Source organism: Lutra lutra, chromosome 8 (assembly GCF_902655055.1).
Source record: "Lutra lutra chromosome 8, mLutLut1.2, whole genome shotgun sequence".
Taxonomy (NCBI): domain Eukaryota; kingdom Metazoa; phylum Chordata; class Mammalia; order Carnivora; family Mustelidae; genus Lutra; species Lutra lutra.
In genome coordinates this window covers 136,917,546-136,934,008 of record NC_062285.1, presented here as the reverse complement: position 1 = coordinate 136,934,008, position 16,463 = coordinate 136,917,546, and the positions used below count along the sequence as shown (strand labels likewise).

At 38.8% G+C, this 16,463-nt stretch overlaps 2 protein-coding genes across 2 annotated transcripts in view; both read left to right on the top strand.

Moving 5' to 3' along the window:
• ST13 (ST13 Hsp70 interacting protein) overlaps nt 1–10,198 on the top strand; it is a 32,323-nt gene extending 22,125 nt beyond the window's left edge. Inside the window, exons 8-12 of the mRNA XM_047741899.1 lie at nt 1,489–1,591; nt 3,063–3,179; nt 4,709–4,757; nt 7,172–7,305; nt 7,892–10,198. Of these exons, the coding sequence (XP_047597855.1) occupies nt 1,489–1,591; nt 3,063–3,179; nt 4,709–4,757; nt 7,172–7,305; nt 7,892–8,020 (532 nt within the window). The 3' untranslated portion in view covers nt 8,021–10,198. The remainder of the gene's footprint in view (nt 1–1,488; nt 1,592–3,062; nt 3,180–4,708; nt 4,758–7,171; nt 7,306–7,891) is intronic.
• A 4,536-nt stretch (nt 10,199–14,734) lies between these two features.
• SLC25A17 (solute carrier family 25 member 17) overlaps nt 14,735–16,463 on the top strand; it is a 45,283-nt gene continuing 43,554 nt past the window's right edge. Inside the window, 2 exon segments of the mRNA XM_047741898.1 lie at nt 14,735–14,922; nt 14,924–15,175. Coding sequence (XP_047597854.1) covers nt 14,749–14,922; nt 14,924–15,175 — 426 coding nt within the window. The 5' untranslated portion in view covers nt 14,735–14,748.

The window sequence follows — 16,463 nt, the reverse complement described above, 5'->3', positions numbered from 1 at the left end:
CATCCTAGACCCCAGGATCATGACCTGAGCCATAGGCAGATGCTTAACCGACTTGAGCATTCCAGGTGCCCCAGAAAAAAAAAATTTTTAAATAATGATTTTAGGGGATCTTATGGAATCTTGAGTTTATACTGATATATTCAATTAAAATCCAATATTAATATTGTTTCCCTTTTGCATTTTTAAATACTGTTTTCCTAGACTCAAAGTCTTTATCCATATATAGTTACTTGTGTTATTCTGTGATAACATGAAATTGTTTTACAGTCCTATGAAAATAATAATCTAGGTAAAGTTGAATGTTTTCATATTTGTTTGCCACCTTTATCCTTAGAATATATCCCACTTAAGATACACAGTCAAAATACTGTTTTAAAAGTTATGTGACTTTCGGGGTGCCTGGGTGGCTCAGTCAGTTAAGCGTCCTGAATCTTTTTTTTTTTTTTTTAAGATTTTATTTATTTGTCACAGAGAGTGAGAACAAACTAGGGGAAATGAGAGGCAGAGGGAGAAGCAGACTCACCACTGAGCAGTTAGCCCAATGTGGGACTCGATCCCAGGACCCCAGGATCATGACCCGAGCTGAAGGCAGCCGCTAAACCAACTGAGCCACCTATGCGTTCCAAGTGTCCCAAAACTTGATTTCAGCTCAGCCAAGATTTCTGGGTCATGGGATCAAGCCCTGTGCAGCCAGCTTTGGATTCTCTCTCTCTCTCTCCCACCCTCCCACTCACTTTCTCAGTAAATAAATATACATGTACACTTAATCTATTTAAGTGCACACTCACTTTCTCAGTAAATAAATAGATTAAGTGTACATGTATATGTATAGGTTACCTTTTTTTCTATATGCTGCACGCTCAGTGCTGTAAACTGCTTTTACTTTATTTTCTTTCCCTTCCTGTTTGTATTCAGGTTAGGGGCTGCTTTATTTCTGTTAATTCTGTCTTAATATTCTTCTTTACATATGTAAAACATTTGCATATTTAACGAGTCAAAACTGAGTTGACAGGTATACCCAGAGAAGTCTCATTTCCATTGCTATCCCCTCTACTCCATTCTTACCTTTTCCCACCAACCTTTAGTTCCTGATTTACCTTTTCTCTTCTTTCAATAAATTTTCAATAAAATGTGCACACATGTAGTGTATGTTTTGTTAATCCTGTTTTTAAGGAGTTGAAATTGTTGAATGAGCTTGAAAATTGTAGTTCTACATAATTTTTAAAAATTTTATATTTTGAATTAAGAAAGTAATTTTTTAAGTTTTTAAATGTTTTTTAGAAAACAGCTTTATAGTTGCCGAGGAAGTTAAACTCCCAAGTTTTTATAGAGTAGAACATAATAATTGAATTGGTATGTGAAAATTTATAGTTCAAATATTTTAACTTTAAACCTCTTCTGTAACAATTCCTTTTTTTAATAAGAAAGACACCACCACATTAGTGGATATGTATAAAAGGCCCCTAAAATTAATATAATCTGTTTCAGACTTCTGGGCCATTGGGAAGAAGCAGCACATGATCTTGCCCTTGCTTGTAAACTGGATTATGATGAAGATGCTAGTGCAATGCTGAAAGAAGTTCAACCGAGGGTATGTTCAAGTAGAGAAAGGGAATGTCATTACTGTGGTGCTCTGTGGCTCTAATACTTAGCTCCTGGCAGTAATTTACCGGCAAAACAGATACAAAGAAATGTTTGGATATTTCCATCTGTAATTACTGAGTTTGTGCTGAACTCAGGTAATGTCAGTAGGTTGTCAAGCCTACTTCTCATGCTGCATTACAGCAAGCTCTATTACTTTGTCGTCTGCAAGCCTACAGTAGAGTTATAACCAGAAATTTAGAAATGGAAAAGGGAGCATCAGTCAAGTTTACGGCAGTGAAAAAAATAGAAAGCATGTAAAACATGACCCAAGGTTGTGTCTGGTCTGTCCTTGTTTATTGTAGGTATATACAGCCACTGTGTAAAGCCTGAGGGCCTTGTGGAAGTTAGCAAGTTTCATCCTTTTTAAAATGATAATATTGACTTCAAAAGCTCTAGAATACTCTGTTTTAAGGTAATTATTAAAATAATTTTAATGCATTTACTTGGTAAATTCTTCAGTTTTGTGGGGTGTTAATACTACCAAGAATTTATTCCTAAAGGTTATAAGGTATGGAAACCTTATTGAATTTCACGTATCTACAGTCAGAGACTTTTTGATTTCTTTTTTCCTCTCATAACAGGGCTAACTCCAGTAAGGTTATGATGAGAGATGGTCTGAACATAGATTCTTTCTTTTTTTTTTTTTTTTTTTTTAAGAATTTATTTATTTATTTGACAAAGATCACAAGTAGGCACAGAGGCAGGCAGAGAGAAAGAGAGAGGAGGAAGCATTCTCCCTGCTGAGCAGAGAGCCCGATGTGGGGCTCGATCCCAGGACCCTGGGATCATGACCTGAGCCGAAGGCAGGGGCTTTAACCCACTGAGCCACCCAGGTGCCCCTGAACATGGATTCTTAAAAAATAATAATAAACAAGCTGAAGTAATAATTGAATATGACTGTCTCACATTTACTTTATTTTCTGAATAATGGATTCCGTATACTTGGCTCAGGCTATGTGCTTGTTCCTAGTACATATATTATCACTTAATCCTTATAACAGTCTGTGAGACTAAGTATTTCTTTTCCCTGGCCCCCCTCATTTTATGGATGAGAAAACTTTCAGTGTAGTTAGACTGTGACAAATGACTGGTGTATGCGTTTCCAATCTCTACCTTCCCTTGGCCAGTATCTGGCTAGAATTGTGCAATTTGAAAACTTGTCATCCTTGCAGTACTTTTTTGAAATTTATAACACTTCTGACTTAATGTCTTGGCCTCTTTTATTTCACAGTGGACTTGTTAAAGTGTGAGTTATGTAAGGTCTTTTTCTATAAGGTAAACCTGTCATTATTCAGAACTGTTTGTTGAATTTAACACCTCTCTACAAAGTAAAATGATCTTTAACAAAACTGGTGATTTGGGTTGCCCTTATTCAGCTTTTAAAGAAAACATTTTTTTCTGTGGCTTTTTTCCCGTAGGCCCAGAAAATTGCTGAACATCGGAGAAAATATGAGCGAAAACGTGAAGAGCGAGAGATCAAAGAAAGAATAGAAAGGGTTAAGAAGGCTCGGGAAGAACATGAGAGAGCCCAGAGGGTAAAGTTTCTGTAGCTAAACCATTAAAGGGAAATAAAGTAGATTAGAGTTTGAGGATATCATTCTAATTCCTGGCTTTCATTTAATGCTGGCTTCAGTTATGTAGGGTCATACTACTTAAAGAGTTTTCCTTTCTTTCATTATTTCTAGTTTGTAGGGATATTTTATTCTTAAATTCCTAAGCAAGCTTACATATCACCATTTTATATTATATTCTTGCTTGTGCCCTCCTAAAATTGGGAAAATTTTTTGGTCAGATAATTAAAACTTGTCAGTATTACTTGTTTTCTTGTGGATGCTTGCCCTAATTTGTTGAATTTTAGGATTCCTCTTGCTCCAATAGTGAATTCATAGCTTAAAAGTAGACTCTGGCTGTTTTTTAATTTTTAGTCACAAAGTCATAAAATTTAGAAAAAAGTTGTTCATAATTCATCCACAATATTGTTACTGTTCTTAAGGTGTTTCTTCTTGGTTTTTTTCTAAATTAGCTTTTTGCATTTTGATGCTATCAGTTTTCATCTAGTTATTTCTTTTTCTTTTTTTTAAAGATTTTATTTATTCATTTGGGAGAGAGGGAGAAAGAGAGAGAGAGTGAGAGAGCATGAGAGGGGAGGTCAGAGGGAGAAACAGACTTCCCATGGTGCCGGGAGCCCGATGTGGAACTCAATCCCAGGACTCCAGGACCACAGCCCGAGCCAATAAAGGCAGTCGCCCAACCAACCGAGCCACCCAGGGACCCTCATCTAGTTACTTCTAATATTGTCAAATAAAATGATATAAAGCTATATTATAATTATATAGCATTACTTCCTAATTTTTTGTCATTTAATATTAAATATTAATATTTAATTAAGTCCATAAAACTGATAATTATATGGAATGAATTTAGTAAGATATAAAGTTAATATTAAATGCTTTTAAAGCATCATGCTTAGTTTTGGGGGTTATAGTTACTGTATTTAGAAGTAATTTTTATATTTATATATCCTTGATGAATTCATAACTAATTATGAGGGAAATTTATATATATTTTCTTTTACTTTGTTTGCTGACAATAACAAATTTGTAAACCGTGGTTGTGTTTGTTAAGTTATATAGAGAAAGTATGGAAAAGATGCAGTTGAGAAACAAAAGTCATTGGCAGTCTTCATAATCTAACCGTGTGCTTTCATTTTGGAGTTTAACAACATTTAGAATTTACACTTTGCATAAGCATAGACAGACATCAGTACTGTGAATTGCTTTCCAGGTGCTTTTTTCCCTGCTTCTAGTAGAAGTAAAACACTACTTGGTATCATTACCAAAAGTAGTACTCATTGACAACCTATCTGGAAAATTTTGAGAGGGGTTTTGGAGTATGTGTCCTTTAGCTCGGTACTGGCATTCGAAACTTGTCATTCTCTTAAGTCCTTTGACTAGCTGAAATTTTTTATAATTTTTTCATGGTGTTTCATGGGTAGGATATGGGTAGACCATAGACTCCCCACCAGCACCACACTATATGATTTATTTATTTCTTTGTATTAAAGGAGGAAGACGCCAGACGACAATCAGGAGCTCAGTATGGCTCTTTCCCAGGTATTTTTAAAGAAAATTTAAAACTATTTGGATTGTAAATAATTGGAGAATATTCTGATTTGGGGACTCAAATAGGTCTATTATATTTAGGGCTATTAGTCCCTGGAATACTGAAAAGCCTTTAGAATGTTAGCCTCTAGAAAGTTTGAGTCTCCTTTAAAGGTTGTATGTTAGTAGAAATACAGTATATTATTTTCCTCGTGCTTTGAGCAATACACATTTTTATAATAGTTAACTTTTTTTTTTTTTTTTTTTTTTTTTTGACAGAGATCACAAGTAGGCAGAGAGGTAGGCAGAAAGAGAAAGAGAGGGAAGCAGGCCCCCTGCTGAGCAGAGAGCCCAATGTGGGACTCGATCCCAGGACCCTGAGATCATGACCTGAGCCGAAGGCAGCGGCTTAACCCACTGAGCCACCCAGGCGCCCAATAGTTAACATTTAATGAGGTCTGAGCATTGTACTTTTCTAAGAGACTGTGAATTGATTATGATGTATTTTAAGTATTTCTCAATTGTCACAGTGGGTTTTTACTCTATTACACATTGATATTCATAATATACTAGGTAAAAGCACTATAGTGGGGTTATTAAGCATAAAAAATATTTGGGTCTAGTGTAAAAATAAATACAAGCTCCTTTTTATAAATGTCAAGTGATGAGAAATTACTAGGGGGCCAAAGCCTTCAGGGATAGCAGAGGCCTAGCTATATGATACAAGTAGAAGAGCAGTTAAAAAGGCACTTCAAGAACAATTTACTTCCTAAATGAGACTGTGAAATTTAAAGACTAGGAAGAGATTTTCGTAAAGTTTTAATTCTAAAGGGGAATCAGCTGTCTTCAACTGTTTCAGTAGTAACCAGCTTTCTCTGAAGGAAGGTTTACAGAGGCATTTACGCACCCTTTGGTGGTTACGTGCCACTAGCTACAACATAAATTTACATGTTAGAGGCTAGAAAAGATAGCCTTTATTCTAAAAAGGTCATGTGCCAAGCAACTTTTAAAAGAGAGAATATATATCGGGGATGACTTGCTGTTTGAAGAAAAAAGCAAGAAAATAAATTGCAGTTCATAGTTTACATTCTGCTTAAAATAGAAATAATCTTTTATCCGGTATCTTTGCTTTAGAAAACAACCACTAGTGTAGATTAATACTAGAGGTAATTTTTTGTTATGTGGTATTTTTTGTTAATAAATTTTTAAAAAGATTTTATTTATTTATTTGACAGAGATAACAAGTAGGCAGAGAGGCAGGCAGAGAGAGAAGAGGAAGCAGGCTCTCTGAGCAGAGAGCTGGATGCGGGGCTCGATCCCAGGACCTTGAGATCATGACCTGAGCCGAAGGCAGAGGCTTTAACCCAGGCGCCCCTTGTTAATAATATTTTATTATCTAGAATTGATAAGCGTCCTGGTTAACTCTTGTTGCCTTGGGCCAGTAAATTTTTTTGTGGGTAGAAACTAGTTTTTCAGTCAGTAGGAACAGCAAGAGAAACTGGAAATTCTTTTCAGGCCCTCTTAGATCCCCTTACCTGTGACTGCTAGTTATTTATGGGCATGTTGCAAATTGTTGAACCAGGTGGAAATGAGTTTGTTATATGTATTTCTTTACAATAGCTTACATATAGTCACCCTTGATCTATAGGATGTTAGGGTAATGTATATTTCCCTTTATGATGTCTGTATTGGCATAGTTGTGATTTCAGAATATCTACAGTGGACATAAAGGGTTTATGGTAGTGAAAACCTGAGTAGAAGATAATTTTGGTTTATAATCTAAAAATATACTGGAAGAATTAAATCTTTTCTGCTAGAGCATTGTTCTCAGTGAAAGAAGAAACACCACGAGTGCTTATTAAAAATGCAGATTTTTATTTCAGAGATTTGGAATCTGTCTAGGGTGGAAGTAGAAAGCCACGATGTGTTATAACAAGCATTTCATGTAGTACTTAAAAGAATGATCTAGAGGAATATAGTTTAAACAAAAACAAGTGAAGTCTTACAAATTAGAACTTTAAATTGAAACAAATAATGTTAGAGAACATGAAAATAAGATGACAAAGATGATTTATTAGACTTTTTAAATTTTGTAATTCCAAGGGATTGTTAGCTTTCTCTTTGTTTTAAGGTAAGGTTAGTTTTTTGGGTTTTTTAAACAGCTTTATTACTAGGAAAAAATAAGTCCAGAAGGTAGCAAAGTTGATTTACAGCCTTATTTTTTTAAGAGAAAATTTGAAGGTAAAATTATGTCCTGTTACATCCAGTTAGAATGTTTAGACTGTTTTGTGTTTAAAAGCCCCTTGTTCTTTGCATGTGCACATGTGAGTGTATGTATATGATTTTCATCAGAAGGAAATAGTCTGCTATCAGACGACTTCAAAATACGGTTGGTGTCTGAGCAGTTAATTCATTGATTTCTGCAGGTGGCTTTCCTGGGGGAATGCCTGGTACTTTTCCTGGAGGAATGCCTGGAATGGCAGGGGGGATGCCTGGAATGGCGGGAATGCCTGGGCTCAATGAAATTCTTAGTGATCCGGAAGTTCTTGCCGCCATGCAGGTAAGACTTGGAAGAACAAAGTTGGGCTTTGTATCACTAAGGCATTTCTTAAATTCTGTGTGTAAAGACAAAGGTTATTGTGTTGGCCATGTTTTACTTATCTATTACCAAATAGGTAGTTACGCAGTCAGACCATTCATTTTTTTTTTTCCAAAATGAGTGGCTGAAGTTATTAAAAATTGGTTTCTAGTAGTTTGATTATATCTAGCTGTCCTTTTCTAGTTTGATTATATCCAGTTTCCTTTTCTTTTCTTTTTTTATTTATGTTCCAAGTTTTTATTTAAATTCTAGTTAGTTAACTTACAGTGTAATATTAGTTTAGGAGTAGAATTTCATGATTCACTTGTCCTTTCTATCAAAATTGTATATGCTTTTTTCATTATCTAGTTAAAGTGACATAATTGGCATTTGACTTTGAAGTGCACATTAGTAATATATATACTTCAGGTACTTGTCCAAACCTCAATTAACTTGGCTGTGATAAAATTGTCCGTCTAAATAAAGACCTAGGATTTCAGATACTAAATTTATAAAACTATAGAAGTCTTTTTAAATATTACTAAAAACCCACTGCTTTTCTTCGCAGGATCCAGAAGTTATGGTGGCCTTCCAGGATGTGGCCCAGAACCCAGCGAATATGTCAAAATATCAGAGCAACCCAAAGGTTATGAATCTCATCAGTAAATTGTCAGCCAAATTTGGAGGTCAAGCATAATGCCCTTATGACAAATAAAGCCCTTGCTGAAGGAAAAGCAACTTCGATCACCTAATGGATGTCGCAATAATACAAACCAGTGTACCTCCGACCTTCTCATGAAGAAAGCTGGGGTGCTGTGAAGAGAATCCCTACCCCTCTGCTCCCCATGCAACTGAAACATTCTACAATTGTTGCCATTAGGGTATTCATTCAGATAATGTTTTCCTACTAGGAACTACAAACTTTAAACACTTTTTAAACCTTAAAAATATTTAAAAACATATTAAAAGGGTATGTTAGTCCCTACATTTTTCTTTACTAATCATTTCAGTTTTTTTCCTTTGGATTAATTGGGCAAGGAAGATATTTCAGTGTGGAAGATTCATTGCTCAATTATAACGAGTGAAATAAAGGTTTATTAGTGGGAGGCAAATAATACATTAAAATAGATGAAGTTTGAGTTGGAGATACGGTTTCTGAGACATTTTGACTTGTCTTTTTAAATGCTTTATTTTTTAAACACAATTTATTTTGATAGAACCATTGGGACCACCAGTATTGCAGTCAGACCTGGGTAGGGACCGGAAGTGCTTGGCAGGGCAGCAGCAACCTTACTCCTTTTATATAGTGTGCACCCTTGTGCAGATGCATTTAAATCTTACACTGTGGTGAAGGGATGATTTTTATAATGCTGCAGTAGACTTGGCTTACTTAGCTGTGTTCTTGTCTCATATAGAAAATAAATGTTTTGCATTATTTCCACATAGGGGAAATAAGGGAATACTTTTTTTTTTTTTTTTTTTTTTTTTTTTTTTTTTAATATTTCTGTGTTTAGAGTGACCTTTCCTGGTCAGAAAATACCCATCTCTTTGTGTGCTTTCTGCTTATTTTCACGTCCCCCCTTCTCCCCTCCCAGTACTCTTTGGGCTAAAGATAGTCCTTTTTCACTGGCGTCATCACTATTACATCATTCACAGCATAATTGTGCAAGTATATGTAATGCTGGGTTTAATATGTAATACATATAGTGATTATGTCAGGTAATACCCATAACAGTTGTAGTTTCTTACTTGGCCAAGCGATTGCATATTTAAATGTTAGGTTTCCGCTTCGGTGAGATCTTAACCATCTCAGAAGATGTTGGAAGGAGGGATTCCCTTTGATGTTCAGTCTTCTGAGGAAATACCTGTTGCAGTTGGAGTTTATCTGACATTATTCATCTTCGTAGTTTGGAGAGTATGACGTTTGAATTCATTGATATACATAGAGGGGGACCAAATTTCTTGATCCAATACGAATTATAAAATTGATGAGATCCATGGTTCTTCATTGTGGGGTTGATGGCATTAGGAGTCATTGTGTTCTTATTCAGCTCTTGAATATTCCACCATATCCCCCACCTCTCCTCCAAGGATAAAGAAATGATGGATTTTCTGTTGTACATTCAAATCAACATTAATTAAGACTAAGTCTAGGCACTGTACTAGGAATTGCTAGGTTTCTACCTTTCCAATTTAAAGTGCTGGTGTTCAAAAACAGTTTTCAAGGGATGAGACCCTCTGTACTTTGCTTATTTGAAGAATCAGTGGTAGGAGCAGTGAAGAAAATTCCATGGAATAATTTCTGAAATAGCACATTTCTGAAGTCATAAGTAAGTTGATTCAGGTTCTAACCCTTTGCTGTACACAAGCAAATAGAAATGCATCTGTTATATAAGTGAGAAAAGGCTGTATGCTAACTAAGCATGCTTTTTAAATCCTTTAAAAATACTCAGCATATAAACTTGCGTTTGAGCTTGTCAGTGGTTTTTTTGTTGGTAATGTGTGTTCTCTCTCGAATTTTCTAATGTGTGCTGTGAATAACCCAAGAAGACCAGTTCCTTTTGGGTTCCTTATTTGATTTACTTTTTACTTAATTATATATTACTTAAGTACATTCTAACATTGCACATATTACCGTAAGTGGGTAAAAGTAAAATTGGTCTTCTGAAAATGTGTCCTGTGCTCTTAAGTTCCACAAATACAAAGTACATTCATTTTCATAGAAACTCAGTATCATTTCTAGACCAGAAGTGTTTTTTCTTGTGCTAACAATGGTATAAGAAGGAAAAGTGAAGGAGTTTTTTTTTTCTGCTTAAAAATATATAGTTATTGGATTTCTCGCTACATTAAAAATAAAGTATGGTTTCAAACTGGATATTGACAGCCCCACACACTTTTTTCCCCCCAGCAGATAACTCTTTTCTTTTAGGTCTGTAGCACTCAACGTTATTTGCTGGACATAGTAGGCTTCAGCTTATAAAGTGCTGTTAACAGTGACTTCTAAGAATATTTAGACGTTAAACAGAGATTTACTTTTCTTTCAGGTAACAGTCCCGAGGAAAGCCATTCTGCCGTAGTCAGAAGGTAGCTTCCATTTCCAAGTCCAAAAGTGCTTATTACTCTCATGCTCATCATCTAGCCTGAGGAAACAGGAGAGGGCGCCAGGGAAACATACTGAAATACACATAGAACATTTTATTACTTTACATACCCCATTTCTCTTCTTTTGTTGTTGTTGTTTTTTAAGATTTTATTTATTTATTTGACAGATCACAAGTAGACAAAGAGGCAGGCAGAGAGAGAGGGAGAGAAGCAGGCTCCCTGCTGAGCAGAGAGCCCGATGCGGGACTCGATCCCAGGACCCTGAGATCATGACCTGAGCCGAAGGCAGCAGCTTAACCCACTGAGCCACTCCGGCGCCCCTCTTCATTTGTTTTTTTACTCAAGATCATATTTACCTTAAAGGAAAGCTAAAAAATAATAGTACACTGTGGTATGGTCATGTGCCCAATAAAAAATTGCAAAAGGAAGACAAGACCTGGGGTAACAACTAGCAGGCTGCCATTTTAGGAAATACTGACCTAATGGGATAAGGGAGAAATAGATTTACTAATATCTAACATTAATGCACCTAACTAGCCGCTTAGGTAAGTAGTACTTAACCCTGCGCCAAGTACTCTAATCAGTTTGAAAGCATTGACTCCATTCTGATAATGACTGGAACGGTAAGTGCTCTTACTCCCATTTTATATATAAATGAGGAAACTGAAGCACTTAACTAAATTGCCCAGGTTAACACCCCTGATTATTTGTAGAGCTGGAATTCTCACTAGGCTTGTTCTTCAAAGATATTCCTCTTTTATGCTCTGCTACCCTCTCTGTACAAGGTTGCTTCTTGCAGAATTGTTCATGAATTCAAGAAATTGGAAATAAAATACACTTGAAGAGGATTGATTAAGGAATATCACACATCATTGGGTGTACTGATCTGCACACTCAAAAGATTTCTACTAATAGTAGCATAATTGAAGTGCTTGGAACACTTGTGACAAGCCCAGTAATGGGGACAAGAACAAACTAGTTTTTAAAATTATGGTGCAATAATTTTAAAGTTCAGTATTTACAACATATCAAATACCTACTAAGAGTGCTTAGTTGGGGGAGGAAAATAACCTGAAGTAAACAGGCAGCAAATACTAAAATAGCCTTTAAGCTTTTGATAGAGTAAATTTAAACTATGTCCTGTCAAATTGGGGGTTTTAAATATCTTGGCAATTAAATGCGACCTTTTGTGTAGTGCTGATAGGAGTATAAATTCACAACTTTCCATGAAGTTGTCTCTTAAGGATTTTTATTCTTTTTTGGTGGAATCCTAATGTTAAGTATTAGGAAACGGTAGCAAGGAGGTAAGTAGAGCTAATGTAAAATACATGTATGAGACTCTGAAAATCTAGGTATCTGATAAAGAGATCTTTAAAAGACCTCTTTTAGTTCACTCTCCCCAGATCACTAGGATGTCAGGTTGCAGTGCATAGATCTGCCAGTGTAGAAGCACTGTACATGAAGTGTTAATTCTGGATAGGTTCCTTTAGCCCACTGTGTGTGTGATGGCATGGGTGTAAAAGAACACGCATAATTTTTTTTATATACTATTTGTGTAGTGGGGGACTTGATGCCTCTGTAACTCAGGGAGCCCTCTTCAAGGAAGATGTGTAATTATGAATACTATGATAAAAGTAAATGGTTAGAACAAAGGAAGCAAAAACTGCAATTAAAAAAAATTGGAAATCTCTCAAAATCACAACTATAGAGGTAGTTTTGTTTTAAAATTTTTGTTTTGGGACGCCTGGATGGCTCAGTGGGTTAATAAGGGTCTGCCTTTGGCTCAGGTCATTACTCAAGGGTCCTGGAGTCAAGTCTCACATCAGTCTCCTGGCTCAGCGGGGAGTCTCCTGCCTCTGCCACTCCCCCTGCTTGTATGCTCTGGCTCTGACAGATAAAATCTTTAAAAAAAATTTTTTTAAAATATTTCATTTGCCAGAGTGCACAATCAGGGGGACTGGCAGGCCAAGGAAGAAACAGGCTCCCTGCCAAGCAAGGAGCCTGATGCGGTGCTCAATCCCAGGACCCTGGAATCATGACCTGAGCAGAAGGCAGATGCTTAACTGACTGAGTGACAGCTATCCCTATAGAGATAATTTTAATATATGGTGTACAGGTTTTTTGTTTTTTTTTAAGGGAGAAGGTATTAAGAAGGGGGTGTGTGTGTGGAGCTGAGGTGGGAGGCGGGGAGAGAGAATCTTAAGCAGGCTCCACGCTCAGCACAGAGCCAGATGTGGGGCTCAGTCTCATGACTGAGCTCATGAACTGATCCAAAATCAAGAGCCTGATATTTAACATACTGAGCCACCCTGGTCCCTCTGTTACATTTTTTGCTGTGTGCTCATGATTTGTAGTGTTTTCAGTAGAAACTGTTACCTTGATCAAAATACTTGTGATTGCTACGATGCAGAATACATGGGTATGTTACCTGCTCTGGTTTTGTGCCTTACAAGTGGGAATTGTGATCAGTTCTGTTACATTCAATTAATAATACATAAAATAATATATGATGAAATATATAAATACATAATTACATATAAATATATAAAATTAATAATCATAAATTATGCTACATAGCCCAGTATATTCTTTACAGGAGAGTGCTTCCAAGTTGAGTCAGTGAGAACTGAATCTTCTGGGGCACCTGGGTGGTTCAGTCAGGTAAGTCTCTTGACTTCAACTCAGGTTATATCTTAGGGTCTTGGGATGAGCCCCACTGAATGGGGAGTCTGCTTGTCCTTCCTCTCCCCCTGCTCGTATTCTCAAAATCTTATAAAAAGAAACAAAACAAAAACGGGGGGCATCTGGGTGCCTAGTTGGTTAAGCGTGTGCCTTTGGCTTGGGTCATGATCTCAGGGTCCTGGGATCAAGCCCCAAATCAGGTTCTTTGCACAGCACCGAGTTGCTTTTCCCTCTCCCTCTGTGATCTCTCTCGCTTTAAAAGAAAAACGAAAAGAAAACTGAGTCTTTTGCTTAAATTCTATAACTGACCTCTGTTTTAGTGCCAGCAAACTATTTTTATCTGCTGTTTGGACCTGCGCTTTTCTGTCATGATCCTAGGGAGTGTTGAGAGTATTCCTGGAAGCCATTTCTACTACAGGAGGACTAGCATAACAACCGTACATATAGATACCACTAAATCTACTCGTGTCCCCAGCTCACCTTTCACTTAATTTGTGGTCACTGTAGCACCACCCTAAATGAAGGGGAGTTTAAGTGGAAATATCTTGACCAGTGGCGATTGAAATATTTTATGAAAATTTTGTGGGGGGAAAAAAAAAGACCGGGGAAACATTGTTAGGGCCCTCTCCTGAGCAGTAAATATGGTAACAGGTATAATAAAGCATGGAGCCTGGCATGTAGTAAGCGCTCAGGAATTGTCACAAGGGGTATTTGAAGGGGAAACTCAGATGGTACTGAAGCTGGAGCAGACATGGCAGTAGCACTCCAGTAGCGTGAAGTTGGGAGTCCTGAGACCTTGCGTCTCAGTATGACCTACGTTAGAGGTTGAAAGTGGTTTCTCCCATACTTTGTAGTTTTGGTTCTTTGCTTTAGAACATGTGAAGATTTTTTTTTTTAAACATAAAGTACGTCTACATACATTAGCTTTTGTAATCTTTACAGCACTGGAGTTGTATTAACGCAGTCACTTGAAACATGGGGGGCACAGTAGGTTGCGCAACCAAGTCTTAGTGTAGGATGGTGAGATAGAGCCCCCGTCGCCCCCGTAGGGCTCTACGCTGAGCGCAGAGGCTGCCTGAGATTCCCCCTCTCCGTGTGCACCTCCTGCTTGGGGTCTCTCAAACAAATAAGCAAACCTCTAAAAAAGAAAAGAAAAACCAAAGGGGTTAACTGAGTGTCTTAGTTACGAACGAGTATAATCCCACCTGTATCTGATCACTTTGATCCCAAGCTCCATTTTGTCTTCCTACCACACGGGGGGGTTTCAAGGTTGGAGAACCTTGCCCAATCAACATTTTCTTTCGGATAAAATGTGACTTTATTATTTAAGATTTTATTTATCTGAGATAGAGCAAGAGAGCACAAGCAGAGTGGAGGGACAGAGTATAAGGGAGAAGCAGCCTCCCCGCTGAGCAGGGAGTCCGACTGGGGTCTGGGTCCCAGGACCCTAAAATCATGACCTGAGCTGAAGGCAGACGCTTAAGGACTGAGCCACCCAGGAGCTCCAAAATGTGACTTTAAAGACACTGTTGAGAGAAAATAAGAGTTAACTTGCAGAAAAATAGGACGATCTGAGTCCCCATTTTGCCGGTTAGCAGCCTGCCTTACGGAGGGAAGGTGACCATCTAGGCCTAAGTCCCGATGTTGAAGAACAACCCCAGGCCCCCAAACTCGAGGGTACTCTGGTCACACCCAGGGGAGGGCTCCCGGCTCTCTGTCACGGTGTTCCGCGTGACTGAGCGAGCGCTTCTCTGTCCCGCCCACGCAGGCCCCGAAGGCCAATCAGAGCCGAGGGACTTTCCCAGGGTAGCCTTTTCCCCCCTTCTTCCCGCCCCCGCAGCCTCAGCGTGGGAGACCGGGCGCCTCACGACCCGGAAGTGGTTGTTCTCGAGGAGGCGGACCTGAGAAGGTGGGGCCTGTGACGCTTACGTCCCGGGCTCTGGCGCTTCTTTCCTCTACGCTAGCTGCGGCTCCTGAGGGAAAAGTGTTGCTGGGTGTGTGGGGAGCCGCAGCAATGGCCTCCGTGCTGTCCTACGAGAGCCTGGTCCACGCTGTGGCTGGAGCCGTGGTGAGGCGGGGTCTTCACGCCCGGGCCACTGCGGGGTGTGGGGCTTCTGTGGGGCCAGTCCCGGGATGTGGCTGGGGGATGGGGATGCGAGGGAGAGGGTGGATTGGTATCTGCAGTCGTGACTGTGGGACAAGGAGGAATGAGGCATAGGCGAGAAGATGCTGGAACAGTTTGGGGTGAGGGCCAGCACCCCCTTCGTCCCTGGCTGTTTTGGACTCTTAAAAATCTCTGGGCTATAGACAGCGATGATCCCTCATACCCACAGAGAGCCTGGAAGAAAATAATGGCTATTTTCTTTGCCTTCTGAAATTTAAAAACCAATCACCTCCCTTAAAGGCCACCACACGTACAAGCTTTGTTTAACGGGGCTGGAGGAGAACGTAGGTGTGAAGCTGTGTTCTTGGTCACGCGCTTACCTATAGCCTAGTTTCATACTCTTGCGGCAGAGGAGTGGCAGTATCTAGGATATCTCTGGCCAATATCGTCAGAAGATGCGTCTTTTTTTTTTTTTTTTTTAATGTCAAGGGAGAGTTGCGGCCTACCACAGGTGTGGTTTACGGTGAGGTATGAGCGCGAGTCTTCGGTTTGTGGATGTCTCCGTTCCATTTGACGGCTCTCTCTTTTCCTTGCCACTTGCCACTCTTGGCTTGGGTGACTTCCTCCTCTGGATATTCTCCTAACTCTCTGGCTGCCCTTTCTCATATCCTGCGCCAGCTGTCAAGGTGCACCTTTAGCAGCTGGAATCACTGTGACTTCAGAGGACTATCAGAGCCCTCTCCTTTTGGTCAGCAAAACTTCCCTGAGAGCTCCTCTTCCGTGCACACTAAGCAGGGACGATCCCCAACTCCATCATCTGTTAGGTGACCCGTAAACTTCACTTTCCTAATCTGTAAAGCAGGGATGTCCCAACATACTCCACAGACTTGTTTTTAGAGTTAGCTGACACCGTACTTCTTGGAAGGGCCTGACTCAGGAGTCTTGGTTCATTTAATTAAACCAGAACAGCCTTTCAGCCCATAAAAAGGTGCTCAAATGGAAGCTTGCTTGACGTGATCTAGGATGGCCATAAAAACCCATGTGTCTGCAGTAGAGGGAATAAAGAGGCAGAAAGGCTTCAGGGGACCGAACTATATGAGACTTTAACTCTGAGTAGGAATGAGAGCTAGCTAGCTTTTGAAGGTTTTGAGCATCCAGCAACTTGCTGATACACATTTTATTGTATTTTTTTTTTTAAGATTTTATTTATTTACCTGACAGAGCGAGAATGGGAACACAAGCAGGGGAGTGG